This window comes from Falco rusticolus, chromosome 13, assembly GCF_015220075.1.
Source record: "Falco rusticolus isolate bFalRus1 chromosome 13, bFalRus1.pri, whole genome shotgun sequence".
Lineage (NCBI taxonomy): Eukaryota > Metazoa > Chordata > Aves > Falconiformes > Falconidae > Falco > Falco rusticolus.
The window spans coordinates 1,925,859-1,952,890 of record NC_051199.1 but is presented as its reverse complement, the minus strand read 5'-3'; the positions used below and the strand labels follow the sequence as shown (position 1 = coordinate 1,952,890).

Sequence of the window (27,032 nt, the reverse complement as noted above, 5' to 3'; positions counted from 1 at the left end):
CCACAGACAGACTTCTCAGCCTTGGACCTGCCTGGTGGTCCCCAGTCTGTGTCTGACCCTACTACTGTCCCCAGACCCGATTCCAACCCCAGACCTGCTTCATCACCACCAGCTTCCCAGATCTGGACTCTGGCCCGACCCCAGCTGCTATCCCGTTCATCATGCATGGAGACAGTGATGGACAGGTCCCCTGCCCTCCTGGCTGTGCCACCACGCTAGGGTCCCCATCCCTTTGGGAACAGTCAGCCCTTGCAGTACCCTGGTGCATAGGAGAGAACACATAATTATCTCCTGGTTAGACCAGGACACAGAAAACACAGCTCCAACTCTCTTGTAGAGCTTTGATCCCACACTTCAGTCTATTTACATCCCACTTTATCCTGAGCAATTATTTTTGGTAGGCAGCAGTAAAGTTTTTCCCATTGAACCAAACGTCTCTACTGAGTGCTGGCTCTTGAAGGAGTCCCACAGCCCCGAGATGACATCAACTCCATCTTCTATAAACATGCCATGAAGAAATAACATGAACAAACATCAGGAAAGGCTTTATGAAGATCCTATTACAAACAAGTTATTTGTTCCTCTCACACATTCCCCTTGAGGTGGGAAATCCCCGTGAAAAGACCAGGCTGGCCTTTAGTCAAGGACATCAGACTTGTGTAATGATGATGGGCTGAGGGAAGCTGAAACTACCAGCCCATGTCTCCTTTCTTGTCTGCCACGAGGGATGCTAGCACAGGTTTTAAGAGCACAGCAGCAAACAGCTTCTCAAGAAGCCAAAAGAGCAATTAGCTTTTTACTCATTAGCATATTTTTATTAGTAACACTTGCAGGCTCTGTTTGTGACAGAGGACTTAATAAATTGGAGAAGCCAAAAGAAGGGACCGTCTCGCTCTGCCTTACCCCTCTAAAAGTTAAATCTAGGCTGCCTCTGTTATCCCAGGGCGTAGACATCTTCAGAGGCCAAGCCACCCCACTCTAGCAGAGGTAGCACAAAGTGTCTCATGGACAGTGGTAGAGGACACAGATGTGGCTCAGACAGGGCACCCACTTGCCCAGTGGCTAGGGGAGGTTATTCCCACCTTCAGCAATCAAAGCTGAATTAAAGGATTAACCGATTGCAAGACAAGCTGTCCTGATTTTAAGGAGAGACATAGGCACCTGGAGCAGTTCAGGGTTAAATCTACGGTACTCAGAAATGCTGAAGTACAGGTTGCTCATTTATCCAGCAGCCACGGTGAAATTTCTTCTGGTCACAGGTGACCGCTTAAAAATAAAAGAGGTGGGGGAGGGAAACGCAGAGGATGTGCCACGGCCGGACTCTCGTGGCAGGGACATTCCCCCTGGCCGGGACACCTTGATGGAGATCTCGGAACTGGGCCAGCTCCTGTCCCAGCCCATGCACGGCTAGCACGTAGGGTCTTGGCTTGAGGGGACGAGCCAGAGGGCAGTATCCTAACCCCAGCCTGGGGCATAATCATCTCCTGAAGGTTTTCAGCAGGATGTTGAGTCTACTCAACTCACTTTTCTGCATCTGCAATCTTCAGCAGCAGAGTGCTGACCCAAGAAGCAAACTTCAGCATCTTGGGCACAAGACACAGCCCTCGTCTCCAGGAACAGCAGCTCTGTCTCCTTGTATGGCTTGACCTGGGACTGCACATTGAGCTCTAACACATGGCAAGATGGGTTCCCAGTTTGAGGAAGGATCCCACTTTTCTTTTTTTTTTTTTTTTTCTTTAACTCAGCCCTTACCCAGTTCACAGTTGTCAAACTCTCATTTCATGTGTCTCTTTTTCAGAGACTTACATCTGTAAGATCATGGGCTGTAAGATTAGCTAAGGTTAAGGAGCAATGTAAAGATGGAGAAAGGCCTTATTCGCTATCTGCTGGTGTTGGTCTCTTCAAAGGAAAATAATGCTCCCAGGCTGGCTGGGGAACATCTGGAAAGAGACACATCCTGCAACAACGATGCCCCAAAGGTCTCTGAACACCCATATCCATTCCCTGGGGCACGGGAGCTGTTGCAGAGGGGCATCATGCCAGCTCCTCCCTGGAGCTACCACACATGGGAGCACACAGATCACCTCCAGAGCTGGTCTTCAGACTCTCCAAGGCTGGTGGAAACTGCTGCAGCTGCACAGACACCAGCAGAGCTCTTCCATTCCTTGGGTTCTGACCTCATGTCTGTAATTTGTCCTAGGCCACTTTACGCCATATGTATGTGTATGGCTTCTCCCTTTGCTCCTTTTGATGCCAAACAGCCTGAAGTGCCTCTTTCCTGGGGCTCAGTTCCTCATCTCTTATCTTCTTCCCAACCTGGACTTGCATTCTCCTTATTCAGAAATTGCTTCTTTGAAGAGAGGTCAACAGACATGAAGAGGGGATGGCTCCTCCTGGGAGGTGGCGTCCCACTAGACTGTTTGCAGCACTTTCCATTCCATTCTTCCCTGCTTCCCAGCTGGTTGAACTGCTGAGCCTCATGGGGCGAGCGTCTCCCCTTGGTTCCCTTCAACACAGATCTTCTCTCCAACAGGGGAAAGATGTCTAGAGCCCACTCTGCTGCACGACCGGTACCAACGGTGGTAATACGTACCCTGTGCCTGCCTGCTTCTCGCTGTGACCAACACTGCATGGCACCCGCATTTCCCTCAGCCTTGTTTTGCAGAGAATTGCTTGTTTTCCTAAATATCAGCTCTCACCTCCTTACAGCATCCGGGGAGAGGCACCAAAGCATGCGTTGACCCTGCCCAGCTTTGTGTCTGGTGGGACAGGAGCCCCTCCAAGGTGTCCTGCCAGCTGCCCTGGGTCAGCGTATTGCAGAAGATATAGAGGATAAACATGACGAAGAAACATAAAGCAGCAAAGATAGAAATAAACGGCCCAGAACAAGGTCATTCCCTTGGCCCATGGCAGAGAAAGGGATCCAAAGCCAAGGCAGCGGAGGTGAGGGGGGCACAAGCTGTAATATGTGATCGCCAGAACAAAGTTCAACCAGACTGTAGCCTGATGAATCCCCTCTGTGCAAACAGCGGCTGCTTGCTCAGCAAACACCCCTACCCCACCCCAGCTGCCGCAGCCTCTGCCAGGGCTTTTGGAGGAGGGGATGTTTTAACATCTGCAGAGAACTGGTATTCGGAGCGGTTTAGGCAGCTTTTGCGTGGCGGGGGGGTGTACCTTCGCATGCACCCACAGTGTACCCCCATCCCCCTCACTGAGCCACCATCATCTTCAGAGGTGCAACCGGGAGTACCCTTGCTCTGCTGGATCCAGGAGAGTCCACCAATGCGATGTGGTAGAACACCCATGTCCAAACCCACGGCACGCAAGGAGATCCATCCCCACCTTCCTCAGCTTTCTGCAGGACTGCATTTGCGCAGCAGTTGTGCACTTGCTCCCTCTGGAACAAACACACCCTCAGACCCAGTGGGAAGGGAGCGAGCCCTCCAGGCCCAGGGGCAAGATGAGAAAGGACATCAGAGACATCAGGGCGGGAGGAAGGAAGGCAGGCAGCCAAGGAGATGGTGCAGGGGCAGAGCGCCTGTGCTCCAGCATGCAGGAAGGAAACAAGTGGATCGTGCTCCTTTTCCTCACTGCTGCATCCACCTCAGTCTTCTCCTGCCCCGCAGGTCCACATGGAGCACCCGCTCTGGCTCTTGAGACCAAAGCACGATGCTCTCCGTCCCAGACCCCATCGCCTCTCTGATGGGTCACAGCTCTCCTCACACGTACATAGACTCTGGACCCAGATCTGTCCCTCTGAACCTCCAACCTGCCGCTGCCAACAAGAAATGGCAGCGGCAGCCATGGCCTGGCACACGGTGCTGTTTGCACAGCCCGTGCTCAAACACAATGGCCGGAGCTGGCCCTGCGGGGGTGGCAGCTCCCCACCAGTACCACCGCCACCTGCCCCCACCCTGACCCGCTGCCATGGCAGGATTACAATGCCACATTGTGCGCCTCCGTCTCTGCTCCAGCGCCTGCAGCAGCTTGCGGGCAGGTGGCCACAGGTCAGCTGCAGAGGATGAAGGTTCACACTCGCTCCGCGACTCGCCTCGTTGCTCCTCAACTCACCTGTGGTGTCTCAGAGGGCACTGGCATGTGAATTAGCTTAATTATTGTGCTTGCATATGGTAATCAAGCATAAACTTCCGACAGTGTTGTACAGGGGGGCTTTTTTGGTCTTGGAGACAACAAGAGTGACTTGGCCACTGTTCAAGCCCTGGTTACCTGCTGTGTCAACACTGTCCTGAAGGTGAGAAGTGATGGGAGTGTTGTCTACAGCCTGGATGCCAGCGGAGCTGCGGCAGAACCAGACAAAGAGCTTGAGAGCCCCAGCAGGAGCCTGACTTACAGCTGTCTCTCTAAGCAAACGTTCCCCACGTAAGCTATGAACCCCCACCAAAGCATCACCATCGCATGCAAAAGCAGTGAAAATAAATAAATAAATTAATAAAGAAATCAATAGATCCGTCAGCAGGCACTGGGCCTCCAAAAGGAGCAACTCCCCTTGTAGGAAAGCTTCAAGTCCAGAGTCCTCATGGCCAAAGGAGGAAGCAGCAGAGCCCCCACCTTTGTGTGCAACGGGTAGGAACAGGGCATCAGCTTTTCATACATCAAAGGTGTCACACACTCCCTTGTGGAAGCTCCAGGGACCAGCCCAAGAAGCTGGTGGGCCCAGCACAAACACCTGAAAGCCTTTCTGTGGGGTTTCAATTTCAAAAGTCCTTCCTTCCTTCTTGGGGTGAAGAGGTTGGTGGCAAAGGAGCCAGGCCAGAACAGACCAGCACGTGCTGGTGGCAACCAGAGGGGCAAATGAACTTCCTCAGCATCTCTGCAGCCTTCCAAGGCCTGAAAATTATTTTTCTTGCCCTGAAAACATTCTGGACATGTCAACAAATTCCTCCCTTACAGCCAGGGATAGAAAATGCAGACCTCAGGGGCTTTTTTCCTATGAAAAGTAGCTCTGATCAGGAAATACTCTACTGTGCCTGTTCTTTGGGCAGCTACTTGTGATTTCCACGCTGCTTTGATGACCCCTGCAGGGGCAAGCAGTAAAAAGTCCTGAGTTTTTAATCCCTTCCTCACCTAGAATAGCTGTGGTGTGGACATGAGCACTGTGGGTTTTGTAGCCGACAGCTGTCAAGGCCGGCCAGACTCTCCTCTCAGGGGGGAAGCAAAGATTTGACACTAGCAGGAAGCTCCTGGAGTGTGAGGTCCTTGTGCAGGGAAGGATGGCTGCTCTCAGCAGCATCCAGCTGTGGCTGGGTGTGAATGGAGGAAGCAGATACAGCTTCTGATGCATGGAAATCACTGCAGAAGAGCCAAAAATATGAATGCATGGACATTGCTGACAGCACGGCGTGGTGCTGGCCATGTCCAAGGAGATCTCCTGATGTTTTCCGTCTTTCCCTTGCCTTTGACATACAGAGGTCCTCCATCCCATCCAGAACTCCCAGATCTCTAGATAGTTGTTTTGAAGTTCATCCTTCTGCATAGCCGCATAGCCACTGCTTTTTCCTTTTCCCTGTCGGGCACTCTGTCTTCTCCAAGGCCCTGAAGGACACTAGCGCTAGTTTTCCTCCTTGCTGATGGGACTCCATGATCAAATTCCCACCCAACAGAGCCTCACCCAAGGACTAACGCTCTCGGTGTATTGAGGAGGCAGCTCTACTGTCATGATCTACAGGAAAATACAACTGCAAACCCAGGACTTCAGCATCCTTCCTCCTACTGAACTGAGGTTTGCTTGTGCGTGGCTAAGACTTGGAGAGAGCAGAGCAAACTTTCAAATCCCACCTCCCAGACACGAAGAGAAGATAGAAAGATCTGATTTAACTGCAGACACCTCCTCCAACACCAGCTGACCATGACCCACACAGTGATGACATTTCATCATGGCCACGGGTATCTCTAATGTGAACTGAACCAGTGTTTTAGGAGATCTCAGACAAAAGGCTGTTAAATTCATATCAAATGGCACACACCCTGCTCTGATGCCCTCCTTGCAGGGTGCTGGTGGGAGCGCTTTGCAATATCTCTCCGTGCACCCTCCACCACTGCCAGCATTTTCCTTCTGATCTCGTTGTCAGGGGCAGAAGGCAGGACACTCTTTGTGGCATGACCCTGCAAAGACATCTCAGTCAGCAGGGCAGGTATGCAAGGGATACTCCCCTCGGAGACCCAGCAGAGTAGCCTGTCCTGGCTATCATCTTCAGATGATGAGCCTCAGCTTCCTTCCATAACCCAGGGAATACTGCTCGGTGAGAGGTGAGGCCAGGGTAACTTGCACATCTCCGCCTCTAGGGCAGCTGTTTCATACTCACATGTCAATGCTGTAGCTTTCCTAGAAACCATAAAATCTCTCCCAGATTTCACTCTGTTTTGGTTTTTTTTCCAGGTGAGGCATTGACATTTATCTGGGCACCCTGTCCTGCTTTCCATAAATAGGAGGTAGCATCAGACCCTGAGGTCCCCACCCTGTTTGCCTGCTGATTTGTTTCAAAAGGCAGTTGCTCTGTAAACACCTGCTCCACCTGGCTTCTCTCCGTCAACATTGCTTTTCTAGCCAGGCTTCATATGAAACCCACAGTTTTGTTGCAGGCACCGGGTGCCTGCAGAGCCTGCACTTAGCCACTCCTGCAGGTCAGACGCAGATGCACAGGACTCCCGCTGGTCACGGAGAGTCCTAGAAACATCTCTGGCCATCCCCAGGTCAAACACTGCTTTGCAAGCTCCAGCAGCCTCATTTCCCGCTCTGCTCAGTACTGGTGAGGCCACATCTGCAGTGCTGGGTCCAGCTCTGGGCTCCCCAGTGCAAGAGAGGGATGCACTTATCTCTCTGTCCAGTCCAGTGCAAGGCCATGAAGGCGATGAAGGGTCTGAAGCATCCTTCGTACGAGGAGAGGCTGAGAGAGCTGGGGCTGTTCAGCCCAGAGTAGTCTCAGAGGGACCTCATAGATGTCTATAAACATCTGATGGGTGGGAATGAAGAGGAGGGAGCCAGACTCTTCCCAGTGGTGTCTGCTGACAGGACAAGAGGCAATGGGAGCAAACTAAAACGCATGGAATTCCCCCCCGGGGGCTGCCTCTCTCCACCTTTGCTGAGGAGAGCCCATGCACCTCACAGCTGGGATGCCCACTTTCGTTTCTGCTTCCAAACACCTACAGATGGACCGGCAAGTCCTCCCAGTAACTTGTAACCTGGTGTCTTTGCTTGGAAAAGATGACACGGACAACCATCGGGAATTGTTCGGACTTTCCTGGATCCTACAAGGCCTTGAGGGATCTGGACTAATGCCAAAGCCACCCTAACATGCACCAGTCTCTCAGCACCTGAGCGCTGCTGATGCTGCCGACTTCAGAGGCTTCGACAAAGCCCAGGTCTGTAAAGGGGTCACTCTAATCTCTCGGAGGTCTCTGGCATGGAAACAAAACCAACCGACAAGAAACGGCAAAGCCGGTTCCCAAGGTGAGTGGAGATGTGTTTGGTTGTTCAAAGGCTCCTGATAAGGTGTCTGAGATTAAAGAACAAATAAGTGCATGGCTTGGGCCAAAGTCCCAGCGCAAGCCGAAAAGCATACAGCCGGAGGCAACGGCGCGCCTCTCACCTAAACCCAAGCACATCCAGCTGTTCTGCAGCCTTCAGGCCCAGGAGGAGCTCTGCCTGGCACTGGCACAGGCTCGGCCATGTCCCCTCTAGGACAAAGTCCCCATGCCAGTGGGGATCCCATACAGCCCAGCAGCGTCAGCATGTCAGCACCAGCCCTGAGCTTGGCTCTCTCCACGCTTTGCTCCTGACTCCCCAGCTGGACGCACTTGCTCCCGTTGGCCCTGAGCATCCTTTCGGGGGAGCTGGTGTCCATGGGCATGTCACCATGGAGCGGACTTCAGTGTCCTGGGAGAGCTGCTGAGGGACTCTAATATGAATTGAACCAATGGTTTAGATCTAAGACAACAGGCTGCTAAATGTCAAACAGAAACTAATTAAATGAGCATGCCTCACTCACTCTGCAAAATGTAAAATTAAATAAATACTCACTTAGGTATGAGCTAATGGACTGGCGGCTGCCCAGCAGTGGAAGGGCAGGTCTGGTGTGTGATAGATTTCAAAACAACACGGAAATCAAACTTGAACTTAGCTGATAGCGTGGTGCGCTGGATCCCCCAGAGAACGTAATCTAGAAATTATCGTTGGGTCGTTTCATGAACAGGTCTGTCTGGAAACCGGTCTGAAAAGCAAACAGAAAGCACAAAGAGTTTGTTGGGGGTCAGGGAAAAGCTCACCCCTCTCTGAAGTTTTTCTCCATTGGGGTTTTGTGGAACGACCTAGGAAACTGGGATGTCCCAGACCCTGATTTCCCCAATCCGCCACTGCATCTGGGGCTGACTTGCTGCTGAGGAGACACACACAAACCTCTTGCCATTTCATCTGCCTGTGAGATCCAGCGAGCTCCAGGCTGCCAGGGTACAAATGGCACGGCCAGACTGACCACGTCTAGGCAGAAAATGATGAAGATAAATCCTTGCTCAAGCAAAGTGCGCGCACACGCACACAAACAAAAAAAAAAAAAAAAGGGAGGAAATAAAGACAGAGGGAAAAACATTGCTGAAGGGATGTGGGCAGGAACACACTGCCAGGCTTCGCAGCACACAGGGCTGTGCTCCTCTCTTGCCAGGGTCAGAACGATGAGCTGTGGCATGGCTCAAAGGTTCAGTTCCATGTGCCAGCTCAGGTCGTACTGCTGTGCTGCGAAGCACTGAGGAGAAGCCTCAGCCACAGCACATCTGCTTCTTGCAGGGTGGGAGGAGGCAGCAGCACCGGGTGACCTTAGGGCTGAGGACCCAAACCAAGAGGCAGGGGGGCTTAGGCGTTTCCTGGTGGGATGCTGTGAGCATGCGACGAGAGTTGGGCCAGTGGAGCCTGGGCAGGCAGCATGGGCAGCACAGGCACAGTGGGGACCAGACAGTAAGAGACAGGACTTTGTGGTCATCCCATGAGGAATGGGACCCAGTCCAACATCGGACGTGCCTTCCCTGGTTTATCCCAGTGGCAACAACCTCCTTCCAGGTCCTCAGTCCAGCTACCTGCCTGAGGCAAAGGGACAACAGTCTCAGGCCGGGAGACTCTGGCTTCAGGTACCTGGACTCCCCCCACAGGTGCAGCCAGTGCCACCTCCAGCCCTCCCCTGTGGAAGGGCTCCTTGGCCCCTCTCACCACCTGGGCTTCTTTGGAGGTCTGCCCCACCATCACAGCACTTCCATGAGGTCTTCCAGGCTCCTCTAACATGAGAGCAGTAGTACTTTTACTCCTGGCCCTTCCCAGGATAATTTTAATCCTGGATATGGCTTTTCTGTAGCACTCTGGTTTCCACCCTGCAGCTAATGGCTTCACCTGGAATTTAAGGAGCATTGACTGCTTCCATTAGACACAAAAAGATTTTAATTTGTTTTGCAGATGTTCTGCTTTGACACTAAAAGCTAAGGAGCCATTTCCAGCAGGAGCTCCATCCCTCTCCATTCCCTGCTAAGAAAACCTCTGGGGGCCACTCCCATCCCAGGAGATCCCCAGGGGCTGGTCCAACCTCTGTTGGCAAAGCCCAGAAGCAGTTTCCTCATCCGCCCCAGAACCCTCGTCTCTGCTCTCTGCAAAGACACCTCCCTGGCTGCCTGTACCCTCCAGGCTACAGCTGCCTCCCTCTTGCCAACACACACAGGGACATCATTCCCCACCTCGTTAGCCAAGGAAAACACGGTCCCAGAGAGCAGCGGTGGCCTTTCTCCCACACCTGGCTATTGCAGCACTGTCTTAGCATCACTAGCTCTTGCAGGACAGCACAGCTTGGCTGCTCCTGCCTGTAAAGCCCTTGCTGGATCGTCAGCTTTGCAAAGGAGATCTGTCATGCCGCCCATCTGAAGGCGGCTGTTCATGCCTTGGGGCTCAGCAAGGAGCATTGTTGATGGCAAACATATCTGTCTTTAGCAGGATCAAACAAAACCCCACACACAGCTGTCTGCTGGGTTATTTTGGTACTGGAGTAGTTCCCACCTAGCAGGAAAAGGAATAAGGTGCGGAGGAAGGGAGGCAGACAGCTTGTTGGTGTTACAGCAAGGGTCAACCCCTTGCAAACCCCTTTGCTCCAGCAATCGGTCCAGCTCCCAGGGTTGGAAATCTGGATCACAGGCCTCCTCTGCTCCTCACCAGAGAGGCAGTCTACACCTCGGCCACGGTTACAGGCTTGCAAGTGGACCAGAGGTGCAGGTGCAGCTTGTCCAGCAATGCTGTGAAAAACCCACCAGCAGCCCCTCCAAGCCACAGACAATCCAAGTAGAAAAGCCGTTGCATGAGAATGGCAAGGTTCTGGGTGTCTTGAGGCAAGCTGAGGTCTCCTTGCTCATCACCTTAAGCAGGGGTGGGAGTACAGGGATGGGGGACAGGAAGGAACTGGAGCCTTTGGGGCTCTTCGTCTGCCTCCTGCTGAGATCAGCCCATCGCCAGGTAACCAATGTGCACCCACCTAGGACGGTGCACACACATCACAGCATGATGGCCCTATGAGGATCATGCTCAGCAGCCGGCAGCTGGGGCAGCCCTGCACCATCAGGACGGTCCTCACACCTACGCAAAAGTTATGAGCCTGTTAGGTCACCCCAGCAGGACACAGCTGCCTGGTGAGCAGAGACAGAGCCCAACCCTCCTGCAAGGGCACTTTTTCCTTCTCAAGAGGGCAAAAGACAAGTGTCTGCAAAAGACACATTTGCGTGCTTGTACCTTGACCCCTGCTCCAGCATCTGCAGGAGAGTGTGACTACCGGGTGTGATCTCAGATGACTGCCATCTCCACCAAGGCCCTCAGGTGCTGGTCCACAACTGTAGCCCAATCCCACCCAGGTCAAGCTCCAAACCAGCCTCTCTGGGATGCAGCTGCACGGTAACAGAAGCAGCCAAGAGAGCTGTGGGGGCCTGGCAGATGCGGCCCCCGACTCCAGAAGCATGCAGGCAGATGAGAGCACGTGCTGTGCTTCACGTCACTGTATCCCAGCAGGAGCAGACAACTCTGCCTTTTGAGTTTCTCTTCCACAGATGAGTCAAGTCATGCCCAAGAAAGAGGCTGCCAGGCAGCAAACAGGAATACAGGAGATCCCGACCAGGATTACATACCGGAATAGGACTCCCATGAGGCCTCCATGGACAAACAGGCTTGTCCTTAGGGAAACAAGTGAGCTGAGCCATGGCAAATCCCACAAGTGACAATCAAGCAAGAGGAAACAACCAAAGAGGAGAAAGGACCGGCCTGTTGGGCACCCCCACATGGATGAGCTTCGGGATGCTCCCAAGTGCCCCATGCCCTGCAGCTACAGTGTGTCCCCCAGGGTTCTGGCAGGGGGATGCTCACAGACCCCTCAGCCACCTACCCCACATCACCATGGCACCTCACGCAGGCATATCCACCTCAGATTGCATGGGGCATGGTGTGGCAGAGGGAAGGAGCGGGGAGAAACACCAGCCCTCAGTCCCAACAGCACAAAGGGGTTTGATCCCTGCAAACGGCGAGCTCACCCATGGCTCTCACCCAGCCCCAGGCCCCCAGATAAGCTGCCAGCCCGGGTAGATAGCCAGTGCGCAGGATGGGTGGAGAACTCAACAGCCCCACAGTAAACTTGTGGTTTTGATGAGGTGGACGGGGAGAGGCAGCACCTGCCTGTGCCAGGGCGCGGGGAACAGCTGCCTGCCCGCCTGCGCCTGGGAAGGGGCGAAGATGGGTCCCTTTGTCCCTTGGGAAAGCCAAGGTCTGGGCTGGAAGTCGCTTACCTGCCTGGTAGGCATTTCCTGAGACCCATGGGCATGGGTAAAGGCAAGGTGCACGTTGCCAGGGGCCTCCCCACCGGTGCCAGGAGGCACATGGGAGCCTGGTCCAGCCTGAGCCACTGGTCCTCATGGCACACATCACAGCCGTTCAGCCTCCACCCCAGCCCAAAGGGTCTGGTGCCCAAATACGAGAAGCATGTGGTCCTGCTGCCTTGGCTTAGGGCCCCTGGTCACACAGAGCCATCCATGGCTGTGTCTTGCTGATGCTGGGATGAGCCTCAAAGCAGAATGACATGGAGGAAAAGCTACAGAAGAGGGACAAAATCATCATCCTGGCACAGCACAGTCCCAGCATAGCAGGGTGAGGACTTTGCTGGCTCGGGGGAACATGGGAGGCCAGTTTGCAGATGGCAAATGCAAGACATCAATGCGTTAAGCAGTAGCTGCAGATGGTTAAAGGCTGTGCCTGGAGCAGCGAGTACAGTGAGAGGAAGCAAAGGAGGGAGCTGGGGATTGTCATGGCCCCAGCCCAGGGCGGATGGAGCCAGGCTGCACTGGAGAGGATTAGCGCCGTGCCATGCAGGTGTGACCCAGCCTGCACAGGGTCTCAGCAGCCCAGACCTAAAGGCTGTACCAGCGTGGGGATTATCAAGAGCTAAACAGTCGTGACCAAACCATCTCTGTCCTCAGGTTTGTCAAGAATTAAAAGCAGGACACAAGAAGGGACAAACACAAAGAGCAGAGCAGGAGGATATGGGGGGTCAAAGAGGAACATCAACAGGCACGGCCACCCCCCACAGTGGCCACAAGCACCCGGACAGCCTGCCCACCGCTCTGCATGACATGGCAGTGGTCTGCAGAAGGCAGCTTGCTGCCAGCAGCCCTCAAGGCCATGGCCGCGTAAACGTGCCACTCACCGGAGCAGAGCTGGTCACTCCCTGGGGCAGGAGCTGGAGAGCAGGGCACGGGTGGGAAGGTCCGTGGCAGGCTCGCCGTCCCAGGCGCTCCCCCTGGGGAGGGGCCACCGGCCACAGGCACACAAGTCAGGCTCCGGGTGTTTGCTTTCCATTCTCCCAGTCCGACGATAACCACCTACTCCCCAGCCAAGGCACTCCAGCTCACCATGCTGAAATTCAGAAGGCATCTGATCACGTAAGTGGATTTCTTGATTTATTTATTCAAGTAAAATACTACTTCCTTCAGTGAAATTCTGTTCCCATCCTACTCAGAGGTCATGTCCTTGTAGGTCGCTCTGTGTTGAGAAATGGTTGGAGATTGAAGTGATGATGGGAATGGGCAGAGGAGCGCTTCTGCTCCACATAAACATGGGGAGGTCTGGGTCGATGGGGCGATCTCTTTTCCAGTGAAGCCCCAAGGGCAGCTGCTCCCTGCATGCCAGCCAGGAAAACCGCATCTTTTGTAAGGCCTGACACCGCAAAGGAAGAAGAGTGGCAAAGACCTTGGTGGAGCACGTAGGATGCTGATCCCTCCTGCCTCATCCCAGGCGAGGGCTCACCACTCTCAGCTCTGCACACTCCCCTGTGGAGTAGAAACGTGTCGCCGTGCAAGTCTTTTCCATGGCCAACCCAATGAATGCTCGTTCCACAGCCTCTGTTTTGGAGAAGATGGACGAGGAGCAGAGAAGGGCAAGGTCTGACTTTGGAGCAGTGCTCTTTTGCTGGGGGAGAGCGTTTTGGGGCAGGACATCCCTTCCACATGTGCCTGCAGTATCTGGGGTGTTGCACACCCTGCTGCCACACAGCAAGCTGCAGCGCTGGGGGCTCGGGGTCTTTCCTAACCCCGCTGTCGCAAGGGTAGGCACAGGCAGGCAGCGTGTGCTACCTTATCTTCTCCTGAGCGCCCTGTGGACCGCTGTGCCCGTTTTCTCTTTTTTACTGCAATGCAATGGTCAGAGGAAGCAGGCTACCACTGGCGTACGTATCACATGAAACCCCCGTGCAACACTGCTCGCTGCCTGGAGCACATCTAGCCACAGCAAATCAATAAAGTCATTTTCTGCCGCCCAGCTGCCCGGTGAGCTCAGCCTCGGCACCGCCGGCAGCACCCGGCAGGCGGCTGAGACCCTGCAGGGCTCCGCAAGTGCCAGCACCCCCAGACCCATCCCACCGCCGCATTCATTTTTGTGCTGGATGGGGAAGGGGCACAGGTCAGAGTCATCCTCTCCACCTCAGGCAGAGGGGAAAAAATGGAAGGGACATCTGCAGCAGCGCTGCAATCAAGCAGCACCTGCTTCCGAGCTGCACCCCAGGCACCCCCTCCCCTGCCAGGAGCAGGCGGTGAGACAGCTGTGGGCATCATCCCTTGCAAATAAATGACCAACATTTATGGGTTTGATTACATCCATGAGCCAGCACAGCAGGGTTCAGCTGCTGTGGCTCTGCTGCTGAGCCCTTGCAGTCAAAGCCATCTTTGGGGTGCTGCATCCATCTTTGCACCCTGCTTTGTCGCTTTTGTAGGTGACAGCACACAGGCTCTGATCTGCGGGGACTCTTCAGGAGGCTTTTCCAAAGACTCTGTGGGTTGCTCTTGCAGCCCCACCCGCCCTACAGGGCAGTGTTGACTCCCGCCAGCTCTGACTGCATCTTGGACATCTTCCCGGTGCTTTGATCTCAAGTACTTAAAACTCTGCACCAAGACACCCACACCCATGATCTCACCCTGGCATGTTAAACTGCGAGAAGGCTGTGAAGGAGGCACCCATGGAAAGCAGTCAAGCCTTTTGAAGGCTCCTTGTCCAGCTACAAATCATCCAGCTGCTCCAGCCTCCAAGACAAAGTCTTCTCATGCTGCATTTGTCCTGGTTTTATTCTGCCTTCGGTGCAACTTCTTGGCATCTCCAGTGCAAACCCCCAGTGCTGCCACAGCTCTCCCTTTCTCAGTGCACCCACCTTGAGGCACGTGTGTCCCACCAGAGCCAGCTGGGAGCAAGGGCTCTGGTTTTACACTAGCAGACCCAAGCAGCCAGCAACACATTGTGTGTTCTCCAACTAGGTGTTCAACCAACACAACAGCAATCTCAAAAGAGGCAGCATGCTATCAGCAAAAGGATCTGAACCTTCCACAGGTCCTCTACAGGCTGAAAGTTGAGTACTGACCGGGAAGATCTGTGGAAGCGAGTCCAGAATTACGCCTGCGGATTTGATAGGTAAAGAAGCCGCCGCACACGCAAGCAAAGCAAAGCAAAGAATTCATTCCCCACTTCCCATCGGCAGGCAGGTGTTCAGCCATCGCCAGGACAGCAGGGCTCCATCACGCGTAACAGTTACTCATTAACAAATACAAAATACAGGTACCAGAGTAGCTTAGGGCGCTGCCTACCTCAGCGCCGCTCGCCAGGGAAGCGCTGCATCGTTCTGCCTCTGCTACTGGTGCTCATGCAGATCTCCCCAAAGAGAGAGTTTGGGTATATCACTAATCACCACAATTAGTTAGATCTTCATTCCCTTCTTGCCTCTTTTCTTAGGCTGGCCAGGCAGACAAACTTATCATCAGCTGTGCCTTGAGTGACGGAGGAGTTGGATCAAGTCTCCAACGAGCTCTGTCCGGCAACATCACTTCATCCTGAAGCAACTCCTCCTTCACTGCCATCTCCCTCTTTGGTCTCCCTGGCCATCAGTGATCTTCCACATGGGTATTTCAACAAACCATGCCTTGCAGCAGCTCTGCAGCAGCCTGGAATCTCCACTTCAACCCTTTCCCTTTAATACATCTTGGCATTTTAAGCACTGCTTCAGCATTTGGCATTTTTCTGATCCGTTGCTCGTCCTACCCATCATTCTTTGACTGCAGGAGGTTCTCCTGGCGTGCTTGCGTGGCCAGGCAGTGAGCTGTGCGTGTGTTCACCAGCCACCTGTCTCTCCTCTGAGCTTGGCAGTCTGCTCCTCAGGTGGAAAATGAGCATGGATACCCCCAGGCTGCCGTCAGGTTTGGGGGGTGCGGTGCTGCTGACGACTAGCTTGCTCACCGTGCAAGTGATTAATGTGCCTTTTGAACCCTCAGCAGCACTGCTGTGACCAAAGACCCCTCAGCCTTCACAGTCCCAAGTACTTTAGACATTAAAAATCTCCCAGGAGGAGCTTAAGCGTTTCAGCTCAGTTAAGTGACATTTCTGAGCGCAGGGCAGAACTGTACCGGCGAGTGTCCCCGCTGATGCACAGCCACTGGAAGTGGTGCTGCAATAAGCAAACTACAGTTAGCTGTAACAGTCGACACTTTTTCTGTTTCTGTTGAAAATCCAGTTTTTCAACAGCAAACCCAGACTCCTGACCCGTAGCGGTGGGATGCATGTGATCGCTTCCAACAGCCCGTATTTGCACCATTGCTAGCTCTTCAGGCTGGGTCTTCTCCCACGTGTCACAAGGCTGCTGAGAGTAGGAGGTAAAGAGGGAGATGAAGACGCCCCGGGATGAGCAGGTCTGTGCACTCCCAGGCTCAGCCTCTTGGTCCAAGGCAGAAGGCTAAAGGAAGCGGGCAATGCCAACACAGATCAATCAGCTGTCAGAACGTGGCTTCCAAGAAAGCTCTGGCCAAATCTCTGCTTCCATTAAATCCTCCTATTCGGAACCCTCCGTTTCATGCTCAGCAAAGCAGCCTGTGCCTCTCCCTGCCTCTGAGAGGGGGAGAGCCGACACCTGGGGCTCGCAGGCTGGACCCCCACCCAAGGAGGAGCCCACAACAGGAGATCTAACCAGGTTCTCGGTACAAATCATCTCCTGTTAGGCAACAGTAGGTTCCCTGGGTAGAAACCAGCAGAAATGAAATGCAAACTAATCCTTATTTCCAGGGAGCTTAGTTGCCCAGCTGCTCCACTTAAGATTAAGGCTACAGTCAAGCTCCACCAGGAGTTTGCTGCAAGCCCTACAACCATAAAGTCTTGTGGCGATGTTTTTCATGGCCTGAATGTCCCCGCACACAACCCAAAACCCCAGAGCGTAGTGCTGAGGACTTGAAGAAATCACGCTGCTGTTGTAGACTTGGCTAAAACCAGACCGAACGCCAGGTCAGGCGCCGGAGAGGCACGGCTGGGGCCACCGCGGTGGCATCGCAACCAGCCCCAGCTGGAGCCTGCGCAGGTGGCCATCACCTCCAACAGTAGGCATTGAGAGGAGGGGAAAGCAGGGAAAACAGTTTGTTGCCTTTGTTTATAAAGATGGGGTCCTGATGTTTCTAGACAGGGCAAGGCAGGAAAAACGCCGGCAGTGCCTGCTCCTGCTGCTCGGGGAGCCACCACGGGAGCTCAGGCGGTGCCGGTGAGGTGTCCCCGTGCAGCCAAGGGACTTGGCAGTTATCGCTGTTTACCTTTCGGTGCGATATTTGTATCCCAGCTGGAAATTTCCACTAGGCTGCACGGCCTGAGCACAGCCTCTGAGTTTCATCGGTTATCGCTGCCTCTGCACCTCTTCCACCTGTGAAAGCATGACCTTAAAAAAAAAAAAATATAATTTTCTTTTAAGTTTCAAGGTATCTGTTCCTTCTGCCTCACACACACATTTCCTCTGTCTACTAACGGTCTGAAATGTCTGCTTCCTTGCAGGAATCTGAAAGCAATATACAGGTGCCAGACAGCTCGGCTCTGGATCTTCTTCAGCCTCCTCATCCTCCTCTTGGTCATGCTTCAAGTCATGGAGAAGCTGCAGCCTGCCAGGTAGGTCCCAAACAGGACTGCAAACCTGCACCTTGTCCTCCGACCTTTCGCTGACCACTGAGGTGGGCTCAAAACTGCCCTCCTGAAGACCACCCAACAGTGTCTTCTGTAGACAGGAAGGAAAATCCAGGTGGGAGAGGACCCCTCCGGGGCTCTCACGTCCAACCCCTACGCCCTGGCCAGAGCTGAACCCACCCTGGGTTCAGACCAGGCTGCTCTGGGCTTTGACCTGGCTGGCCTCAACACCCCACAGCCCTTGAGCATCCTCCCAGCCTGGGGTCATCTGCAAACTTCCCTCCGGCTTCTCCAAGCCACCCGCCCTTCTGTCTCCTTGCCTCCTCATCCTTTGCCCCTTTCCACCAGCCCACCGTGCTGCAGTGGGACAGGGGCATTAGCACGTCACTGCTGACCTCTCCTTCTCTTCTTGCACCCACCCCAACCTCCCGGGGCAGTGGTCCAGTCCTTCACCCACCCCAAGAAAGACAGGGGAACATGTCCTGGGGTGCCTGCAGGGCGGGGGTCTGGGCTGCAGAGGAGCTGCCCTCTCTGCATGCTCCGTCCATCCTCTGCAGCTGAGCCTCGCGTCCTCCCTGTTACAGAAACTGCCAGCACGAGCTGGAGCGTGCCCTGCAGCGGACCATGGACCGTCACCAGAAGCAGCTCAGCTATGCCCTCCAGACCCCCAGCCTGCTGTGGGAGGACGATTCCCTGCACTGGCAGAGGGAAGCTGTGCCAGACCCCACTTCGACAGAGAGTGCGCAGGATGTTTTTCAGATGCAGCTGTACTTCAGCCAGGAGACTCCACTGGAAAGCAGCCCAGGCAGCCAAGAGGAGCACTGGACGGGGCAGCCTGTGAAGAGCAGCAAGAAGGTGAAAGCCCATCTTTCATCCGTGAGACTGAAATCCCAACTTCCTGGCCTGAGAAAAGCAAACAGAGAGGGTCCTTCTCCAAGGCTTCCTGGGAGGATCTCTACAGTTTTGGGAGATGCTGATGCTGTCACCAGCAAGTTCATGATCTTTGCAAACAGGATGATCGCAGAGGAGCCCAGGAGAACGTCACCACCAGGAACGATGCAGGTGGTGGTACGGAGCCAGTATCAGCTTCCAGCCATAGGTTCCCCCCACCACCAGTGGGGCAACTTGCTTAAACGTGCTGTGCCAAATTCAGCTCAACCTCCACAAACAGAGGACTTCTACAAGACAGACCTGGCAAGGGGATTTTTCCCAAGCTGGACAGAAGTCTCTAAGGTTGGGGAGGTGACACTTGGAGAAGGCCAGAAGGCTGTAGGGCTCTTCTCCCAAGGAGAGACGTGTAAGCCCAAGACTGACATTGTTTTCCTGAAAGTCCACAAGAGCGCCAGTAGCACCGTCATGAACATCCTCTTCCGCTTCGGTGAGATGCACAACCTCACCTTTGCCTTCCCCACTGGGGGTGGCAACCAGCTCTTCTACCCGCACCACTTCTTGGCGAAGTTCGTGCAGGGCTTCTCCCCCAGGAGCCCTCGGCAGTTCAACATCCTCTGCCACCACATGCGATTCCTGCAGCCGGAGGTACAGGCAAAGCCACAACGCCTTGGGAGGGGCAAGCGGCAGGAGGGAGAGAGGGGGCTTGTGGGGAGCAAAGCGGGACAGCTGCAGAGCATATAAACTCTTCAGGGATGAAGCTCAGGAGAGACAGGATTGTCCCTGGGTGCCCTGCATGCTATGGGCATTTCCTAAGAGCTTCTGTAACCGGGTTTGGTAAATCATTCTGCTGTGACCCAAGACAAGCCAGGAGACATCATCTGTAGCAGTCAGCAGCTATCATCTCGTTCTTGTCTGGTGGGCCCTTGGAGATGTCTTGCTCCCTGGACAGGCCCAGAGGGTACCAGCTGCAAGAGGAGAGCACCTTAAGCACATTAGATCAGCTCAGCTGTGCCCAGCATGTACCCTTCTGGATGCCAGGGCTGGCGGATCTGGGGAAAGGCAAGGGGACAAGACCTGTCTCAAGCCTGGACAGGCCACCCAGCTGTGACAGCATGTCACAGGGAGCTTTGGTCACTGCTCTCCCTGTGTCCCCACAGCTGGCACAAGTGCTCCTTTGACCAGCTGCACCCTGAAATGCTCCCCAGCACCCACCATCTGCAACCCCAACGGGCGTTGCTGCTTCCCAGCGGAGCGCAGGGCTGTGCGCAGGTCCCTTCTCCCAGCCTCACCCTCAAAACCTTCTTTCTCTCCTCCGCAGGTGCAGAAAGTGGTGTCCAGCTCAGCCGTCTACTTCTCCATCCTGAGGAACCCTGTGCAGCTCATGGAGTCCTCCTTTGTGTACTACAAGGGCGCGTCGGCTTTCTCCCGTGTTCACAGCCTGGAGGAGTTCCTCAGCCAGCCCCACCACTACTACAACCCCACAAAAACTGACAGTCACTATGCCAGGAACCTCATGACGTTCGACTTTGGCTTCAACCCCAATGGAGAGGTCTCTGCTGAGCGGGTGCAACTGATGATAAAGGCCATTGAGGCGTCCTTCGACTTGGTCCTCATCACAGAGTACTTTGATGAGTCCATGGTGCTGCTGAAGGAGATGCTCTGCTGGGACCTGGACAGTGTCGTCTTCTTCCCACTCAACAGCAGGGACAGCAGCACCAAGTCCCCTCTCCCAGACACCATTGCGGAGAAGATAAAGGACTGGAACAGGCTGGACTGGGAAATCTACACTCACTTCAACAGGACCTTCTGGGAAAGGATCGACAAAGACATTGGCAGGGAGCGCATGCGGCGGGAAGTAAAGGCGCTTCGGGAGAGGCAGGCAGAGCTGGCAAGGGTCTGCCTGCAAGGGATGGGCAGCGTGGCCCCGAAGGACATCAAGGACTCTTCCCTGCAGCCACTGCAGCACGGCAGCGCAAAGATCTTGGGCTATAACCTCAAGCAGGGCTTGGATAAGGAGATGGAGCACATGTGCCGGCGGCTGGTGACACCGGAGCTGCAGTACAGCAGGGCTCTCTATGAGAAGCAGTTTCCCCAGAAGCCCCCCCGAACCCACCCCCCCACCCCCTCTCAGCACGGCAATGCCATGCATCAGAGGCTGGCGGGCACCCAAAACTGAAGCTCCTTGTCTCCTCCAGGCATCGTTCTCCAGCTGCCCTCGCTGAGGATAGTGAGGCACCCGCCTCCTGGGCTCGGGGGCTGCTCGTGCCCCGGGAGGGACAGGCAGGCAGGGACCGTGCTGCCCCCGAGAGCCCCCGGTCACCTCTGCCTGTGCAGGACTGCGCACATGTTGGGTGCTACAAGCTGCTGCGGAGCGGGGCGGGCTGCCACGGGGGTCCCAGGGGCTCGATGCAACATGACTCTTCAGGGTAGGTCATGAGCAAACAGGGCAAAACCCCTGAGCAGGGGCCAAAGCCATGGACGAGGCCACCCGGGGCTTTGTGCTGCGTGGCACCGACTCCAGCCGCAAGGGCAGAACCAGGACGGCAGCCCGAGTCTTCGGCCCTGTGCCGAAGGCCATGACAGTGCAGGGCAAAGCCATAAATCAGAGCCACAAAGCTTGATTTACAGCTTAGGAACAAGTCAGTCTGTCCAGCTGCAGCTCTCCTCCACTACGCCCTAATGCTGCTGGAAAAGCAGCTTCTTAATTAAAAATAACGATATTCACCGTCACTCCCATTAAGTTCCACTTAATTACATCAATCTGCCCTGTAGACGATCTCCCCAGCAGCCCAAGAAACAGACCTCAAACGTCTGAGGATGTTCTAGAAACAATAAAAAAAAATAAAAAAAAATAAAATCAGTGTTTTTCTTGCCCTGCCTCTGTGGTTATACACTGCCTTCGGATCCTGCGCTCGTACGCTGCATTTGTAGGATCAGCACCCTACCCCAGCGCTGGTGCCGACGCCACGGTGTCAGGCTGCAAGTTAAATACCCACGTGTCTGGGAGACATCTCATGAGCATCTCTGCAGCCATGCATCCTGGCCCACCACTTGGAGAGGGTAGGAATACCCTACGCACTGCCTGGGGAAAAATACCCCAAGAACAGGCTGTGGTGGGCCAGCCAACCTCACTTTTCACATCCTACGCTTATCCTCAAATCAAAAGCAGAGCCAGCAAATCAGTTTGGATAAACAAAGGCCCCATCTCAGGATTTCCAGTATGATTTCCAAACTAAAAGAGGTTCAGAAAAAATTGCCAGGGGATCCGAGCACCCCAGGCTCTCCCTTGGCCAGCCACGTGGAGCCTCAAAGGTGCTGGTCTCCACCCGAGGGTGCCCTGTCTCTGGCTCACGGTTTAACCAGGATAAAAGCCCGAGGGACCAGCAGTGCCGAGCACCCAGCCGGGCACCGTGCGGGCCTTGGTTCTGGGGCATTTGCTGCTCAGGTTTTGGGGCGTTTTGTTCCCTAAAGTTTCACTTCTGAGGCTTGTCCACGTCCTTGGTCCCTTCTCTCGCTTCTCCTGTCGGGATGCAGTGCGGCCTCATGGCTTGCAGAGGTGCAGCTCTTCCCTGGGTCCTGGGCGGGCTGCAGTTCGCCCCAGAGGGCAATCCCACAGGTGAGCCACAGTCATCCCCCCAAAATGCACAGGGGACATCGCAGGGGTGCAGGGAGGAGCAGGGCTGGCACCCAGCTACCAAACCTGCCTCCGACACCTTTGCTCCGGATTTGAGCTGGGTGCCACTTCCTTACTCACTGCTTGCACCTCAGTAAACAGGAGCAGAACTTCCCCGCCCGAGCTCCTGCCAAGGTGACCCAGGGCAGGGACACCCGTACACCCCGAGCATCGCACCCCCCCATGCCCACTCGCATGCAAAGCACAGCCGGCCCCACACACGCACCCCGCACCGGCTCCGAAAAGCCGTGGTGCATCAAGGACGTATTCAGCTCAGAACTGTCCTGCCCAGAGAGGTGCTGCAAAATTGACTGTTTTCTGCGAAATGGGGGAACTGGCCTTCTGCGGCACGGCAGGGGCGGGGGGGGGACCTCGGGCAGCAGCTCGGTATCCAGCCGTGCCCCAGGGATGCTGCACATGGGATCACCCCAGCTCCTGCTCTTCCCCTTGGAGAGACCCCCAGGGTGCAGCACCCATGGGGTGCCCTCCCCCAGCACTGCCTGGGGGGAGCCCCGTTTACCCAGCAGGTGTCTCCACCCAGATTATCCCTCTTTCAGAGCAAGCAGCAGGCAGGGCAGGCAGTTTGGACATCTCCACCACGGTGTCTCCCGTTTTCAGGGATCAGATGGGGCTGATAGCCCTCTGCAGAGCTTGCAGGAATGACATCACTCACCCAAATGCCAATCACAACATTTATTTTCATCATCATTATTATTATTATTGCCACAAACCATCATTTTATCTTTAGGAACATTTCATGTAGACACAGAGAGGAGCCCAGGGATGCACTTGCTCACCCACACTGGCTGCGCACCAGCTGCCTGGGTCTCATTTTTTAACCGCAGACACTGTGCGCTGTGTCCTGATGCCTTACAGCACACAAAACCCAGACTAAGCACCACATCCACAACGGAGCAGGGGCTTCTGTGGCCAGTGAACCCCCTTGCCCTGGCGCATTATTAATTCTTCTCCAAGAACTGACAGGTTCAGCCTACGCAATTCAAGGAGCTTAGTTTAACTCAAAGAACACCAATTTTTGACCAACATACATTTAGTACCTTGAAAGATCAAAGCCTGCTTCCTCCTCACCCGAAGTTTCCAAGGTGGTTTCTGATTTATGCTTTGGTTTTATGGCTGCAGGAGACCCAGCCAAGGTGTTTCAAGCGTTGCATCGCGCAATACCCTGGGAGTTGCTCAAGCCTACCCATGCCACGGTCCTGACTTTCTGTAAGCTCCTGGTAATATAAGACAACCACCAATTTAGGCCAAAGTGTTAGGTTCCCCCCCGCCCCTGCCCCAAGCTAGCGATGCAGGCTTGAAACATTTAGGGCTCTCCAGGGAGACTTCCAAAGCTATCCCCTAAGGAGCGCAGGGATTCAGACATCCTGCAAGGTCAGATTGGCTGATTCCTTTGCAATGCTTAAAAAAAATAATCTCACCCTGCAGGTGGGACTGAACAGGCAGGACAGATGCTGGGTGGGACGAGCAGCAAAATCCTCTGTGCCGGGAAACCCAGGAGAGGGGCTGCGGGGGCCTCCTCAGCTCAGGCTCATGGCTCAGGCACGAGGCTCAGAGTTGCTCTTCTCCCCTTTTCTCTTGCGCTGCGGCTCGTCACCCTCTGTGTGCGCTGCCATCCTTGCCTTGGGTATCTTGTATTTGCTCTTCTGACTGTAAAGGAGGTTTTTCTGGAAGAGTCGTGGGATGTTGCCTTGGTACAGGAAGAGGGCAGCGAGCATCCCTGCAACGAAAGCACCGACCCCTTCCGCATGCTGCATCCAGCAGCTCCCCATGGCTCAGCAGTGATTTTCAGGTCCTTGCCACAACCTCCATCACGACTGAGAAGTAGCTCCAGCACCACCAAAGTCCTCACCGACACCTAAAGACCCTTGTTATATTACTTCAAAGAGGGTTTAACCATTGTGTCTGTAATGTAATAAGCAAGGTGTGTTTTGGCCCAAGAGGGTCATAAACCACGCCAGCAGCCTCCTGTCCCCACTCCCTGCGTCCAGAGCAGCACGTACCCAGCTCCCCGCGGTCACCCTGAGGCTGTGCACAACCTCAACAGCACAGCTCAGCCTATCGCTGCCCTAAAACACCTTTGCTTCACACCCCCCCCCCCCCAAACTTTGGCCTCGTGGAGAGTTTTGCCTACGCCCCGCGTAGAAACTGAATCAAAAAAACCAGACAGCAAAGAGTTGACTCAAGTGACAGGGAAGCAGGACAGAAAAGGACCCTTGCCACTGGCGAGGCCCAAGTTCAGCCCCTTCCCAGGAGGTCTGTGCTCTGCCCGGCATTTCTGCCCTGCCCATTGCCCCCAGCCCCCGCCCGCCGGTACCCCCCGGGCAGCCCCTACCTGCGAGGGGCCCCAGCCAGTACACCCGGGCGTAGTCCCAGAAGCTGCTCCCCGAGCAGTGGAAAGTGGTGGCTGTGGCCAGGGCAGGGTTGAAGAAGGCCCCCGTGAACGGTCCGGCTGCATGGGAGGAGAAGCGTGGTCATCAGTCTCACTTGCACCCTTTGAAAGGCCGATAAAGCTGGGTCCTCCTGCCGCCCCTCCTGCCGCCAGCGGCGTCTCTGCTGCATCGGCAGCTGCATCCCTTGGCCCGCGCACGGCAGCAGGTGGGGGAATCCCCCCCTTGCCGCCCGGAGCTTTGCAGGAAGCAGAAGAGCTCGGTGTGGGACCAAGGGGTTGCGTTAGGAGACGTTCAAGGAGCGGTCCCAGTTTTGGGGCAAGCGATGGCTTCCCACGTGCTGACATTTCACCTGCTGCCTAGATATCCTGAACTGCTGTCTTCATCCTCAAATGACTATTCTCCAAAATAACTGGAAAATAAATGGCTTTGTAATCATTACCTATGAAGTCCTGGAAGATGAAAAAGGGACCGTTACTCCCCCCCAAATTAGGTATTTTTCTAAATGGCTTAGAAAAAGAAAGGCAAGTGCTGCTCACCTGTGTAGGTCAGGAAGGTGACAGTCGCTGCCAGCACAGGGACCTGGTACATCGGGTGACTCTGCCGCAACTTGAGAAGGACAAGGTGGAAAAAGAAAGAGCAGATGCCTTCCACAAAGGCAGCGTGGTGCAGAGACGTGTGGATAGAGGAGCTGCACTCTGACGCTATCAGGTTCTGGATGAGATGGAAATGTGTCAGCTCCCAGGACCAGTAGAGCTTGGTGACAGCCCAGCCCGCCCCCGCGCCCGCGCCCTGGGCCAGCAGCTTGGTGGCCGTTGCTGCGAGGCTGGACTCGAGGAGCAGGAACTCCTGGAGAGACACGGTCGGGTTGGCGGATGCTCCATCGAAAGAGACACCATGAACAGCGAAGAGGAGGAAGAGCAGGGTCAGGACCACATCCGGGCCAAAGCCACCACCCCACGGGCCGATCTCCATCAGCATCTTCAGCTCAAGGCAGCTCGCGCACAACTGTAACGAGCCAGCAAGTTCTCTGGCAAGGCAGCCATACGCTCCAGGAGACAGAAGCCTCTTGGAAAGCTGCCTGAGAGCCTGGCACACCCCAGCCACCAGGAAAAAAAAAGCAATGGAGACATTCAGGCCAGCCATAGCAAAGGCTGCGCTGGGGAAGAGACTGGACCAAACCCCAGGAAGGAGCAGCGAGAGCCTCTGCGCCTCCCCTTTATAGGGCTGTGTGCAAGCAAACGTGGCGCAGCCCGGCAGGCTTGGGAAACACCGCACGTGCTGCCTCCTCCTTTGCAGGGCCAGGCCTGCTGCCACGGGGCACTGATGCACTCACCCACCTGGATCCGCCAGCAAGGTGTTTGTCCCAGCACGCAGGTCCCGGCGTTATCTCAGCACGCGGTCGCTGAGCCTCCAGCTCCCAGCAGTCACATCCAAGAACCCGCAGTAGCTCCCCGGAGCTGCTCAGGTCTTCCAGAAGCAGCAAAAACCTTCATTTTTTTTCTGCTTTGCACCAAAAATCTCGACCTACTGCCCCAGTCCCCAAGCCTGGGAGGCAGGGGACCCTCAGAAAGCCAGCAGCCTGGGCAAGGAGCCCACGTTTCTCCGGGGCAGGGCCACCTTCAGCCACAGCGAAGTCCCTCTTCAGCCAGTCTGAAAGCCCAGCTTGCTTACTGCTTCCTATCCTCGTCTTGATGAAGACCTCGCCTCGTTTGTTGGTAGCACTAATTGCACGTGCCGTTGGTCTGCAGGTGGCATTTTAGTGACAGTGACATTTCAACTCCTCCTGCTGGTAACACACATATCAGGGACAGGATCTTTCCCAGCTCCACCAAAACCACCCCATGGTGTTGTCGCTACCAAACTTGTGAAACCCACACCATCTAAACACCTATACACATCAGGTTACACCTCCGAATACACAACAGAGCCATCAGCAACTACAAGTGGCAAAATACACCGTGTTTGCTCCAGCAGTCACAGGCTCTGCACCAGCTCCGGCAGGTCACTGGGGACCCCCAGGATCCCACATGGCCGGGGTCTGCGGGAAGAAAGGGGACAGGGAGTGATGGGAAATGCAGGAGCAGCACAGGCCATGGCAGGAAGGGTGGGATGGGGTGGATAATGCTGCATTATCGGGAACTCATGGTTAACAGAGCATAAACAATTCTTCATGTGTCTTCTGGGTCACTTCCCTGCTCCACGGCAGCAGTTACCCCACCCTGAGCCCACAGTTCCTCTCCCTACAGGGAGAACGGCATTTCCTTCATCACCGGCTCCGCTGCCATGGGAACAAGTGATGGGACAAACTGTGAAACAGCTGCCGGGCACTGGGACCACCACGCTGGGTACACCATGCCCGGGGCAAAGCCTGGTCCTGCACCCTTGCACAGGTGGGTGACACAGGCTCCCTTCATCACCCCACCACATGCAAGGAGCCAACAGCTTTTATTAACGCTATTTTATCCCTCTCCAGTCATTTATAGAAGACATTGCCAGGAGAGAGGTTTGAAGCACACTTGAGCCAGGGATGAGACATTTAATACAGCTCAAGCCGGCTACGGCAATGCAGAGC

At 54.9% G+C, this 27,032-nt stretch overlaps 2 protein-coding genes across 2 annotated transcripts; one reads left to right on the top strand and one right to left on the bottom strand.

Moving 5' to 3' along the window:
* The first annotated feature begins 12,098 nt into the window (after positions 1-12,098).
* On the top strand, positions 12,099-20,552 carry LOC119156856 (galactose-3-O-sulfotransferase 2-like). The gene is made up of 5 exons (XM_037407236.1): positions 12,099-12,166; positions 12,883-12,957; positions 17,360-17,470; positions 18,070-19,021; positions 19,695-20,552. Exons 1-5 carry the CDS (start codon positions 12,099-12,101, stop codon positions 20,550-20,552), a joined length of 2,064 nt encoding a protein of 687 aa, XP_037263133.1.
* Positions 20,553-23,457: 2,905 nt separating this feature from the next.
* LOC119156996 (aquaporin-12-like) lies at positions 23,458-25,779 on the bottom strand. Its single transcript, XM_037407482.1, has 3 exons — positions 24,997-25,779; positions 24,403-24,519; positions 23,458-23,787 (listed from the first exon to the last, which is right to left on the bottom strand). Exons 1-3 carry the CDS (start codon positions 25,601-25,603, stop codon positions 23,606-23,608), a joined length of 906 nt encoding a protein of 301 aa, XP_037263379.1. The 5' UTR covers positions 25,604-25,779; the 3' UTR covers positions 23,458-23,605.
* Positions 25,780-27,032: the final 1,253 nt, after the last annotated feature.

What these genes read in the sequence shown, in the direction of transcription:
- LOC119156856 (XM_037407236.1), top strand. Translation starts at nt 12,099, where the DNA reads ATGGAGGAAAAGCTACAGAAGAGGGACAAAATCATCATCCTGGCACAG. An exon ending in TTCAGAAGGCATCTGATCAC is followed by an intron (nt 12,958 to 17,359) that starts GTAAGTGGATTT and finishes GCTTCCTTGCAG; the next exon opens with GAATCTGAAAGCAATATACA. An exon ending in TGCGATTCCTGCAGCCGGAG is followed by an intron (nt 19,022 to 19,694) that starts GTACAGGCAAAG and finishes TCTCCTCCGCAG; the next exon opens with GTGCAGAAAGTGGTGTCCAG.
- LOC119156996 (XM_037407482.1), bottom strand. Translation starts at nt 25,603, where the DNA reads ATGGCTGGCCTGAATGTCTCCATTGCTTTTTTTTTCCTGGTGGCTGGG. An exon ending in CACCTTCCTGACCTACACAG is followed by an intron (nt 24,520 to 24,996) that starts GTGAGCAGCACT and finishes CCTCCCATGCAG; the next exon opens with CCGGACCGTTCACGGGGGCC. An exon ending in CTGGCTGGGGCCCCTCGCAG is followed by an intron (nt 23,788 to 24,402) that starts GTAGGGGCTGCC and finishes CTTTCGTTGCAG; the next exon opens with GGATGCTCGCTGCCCTCTTC.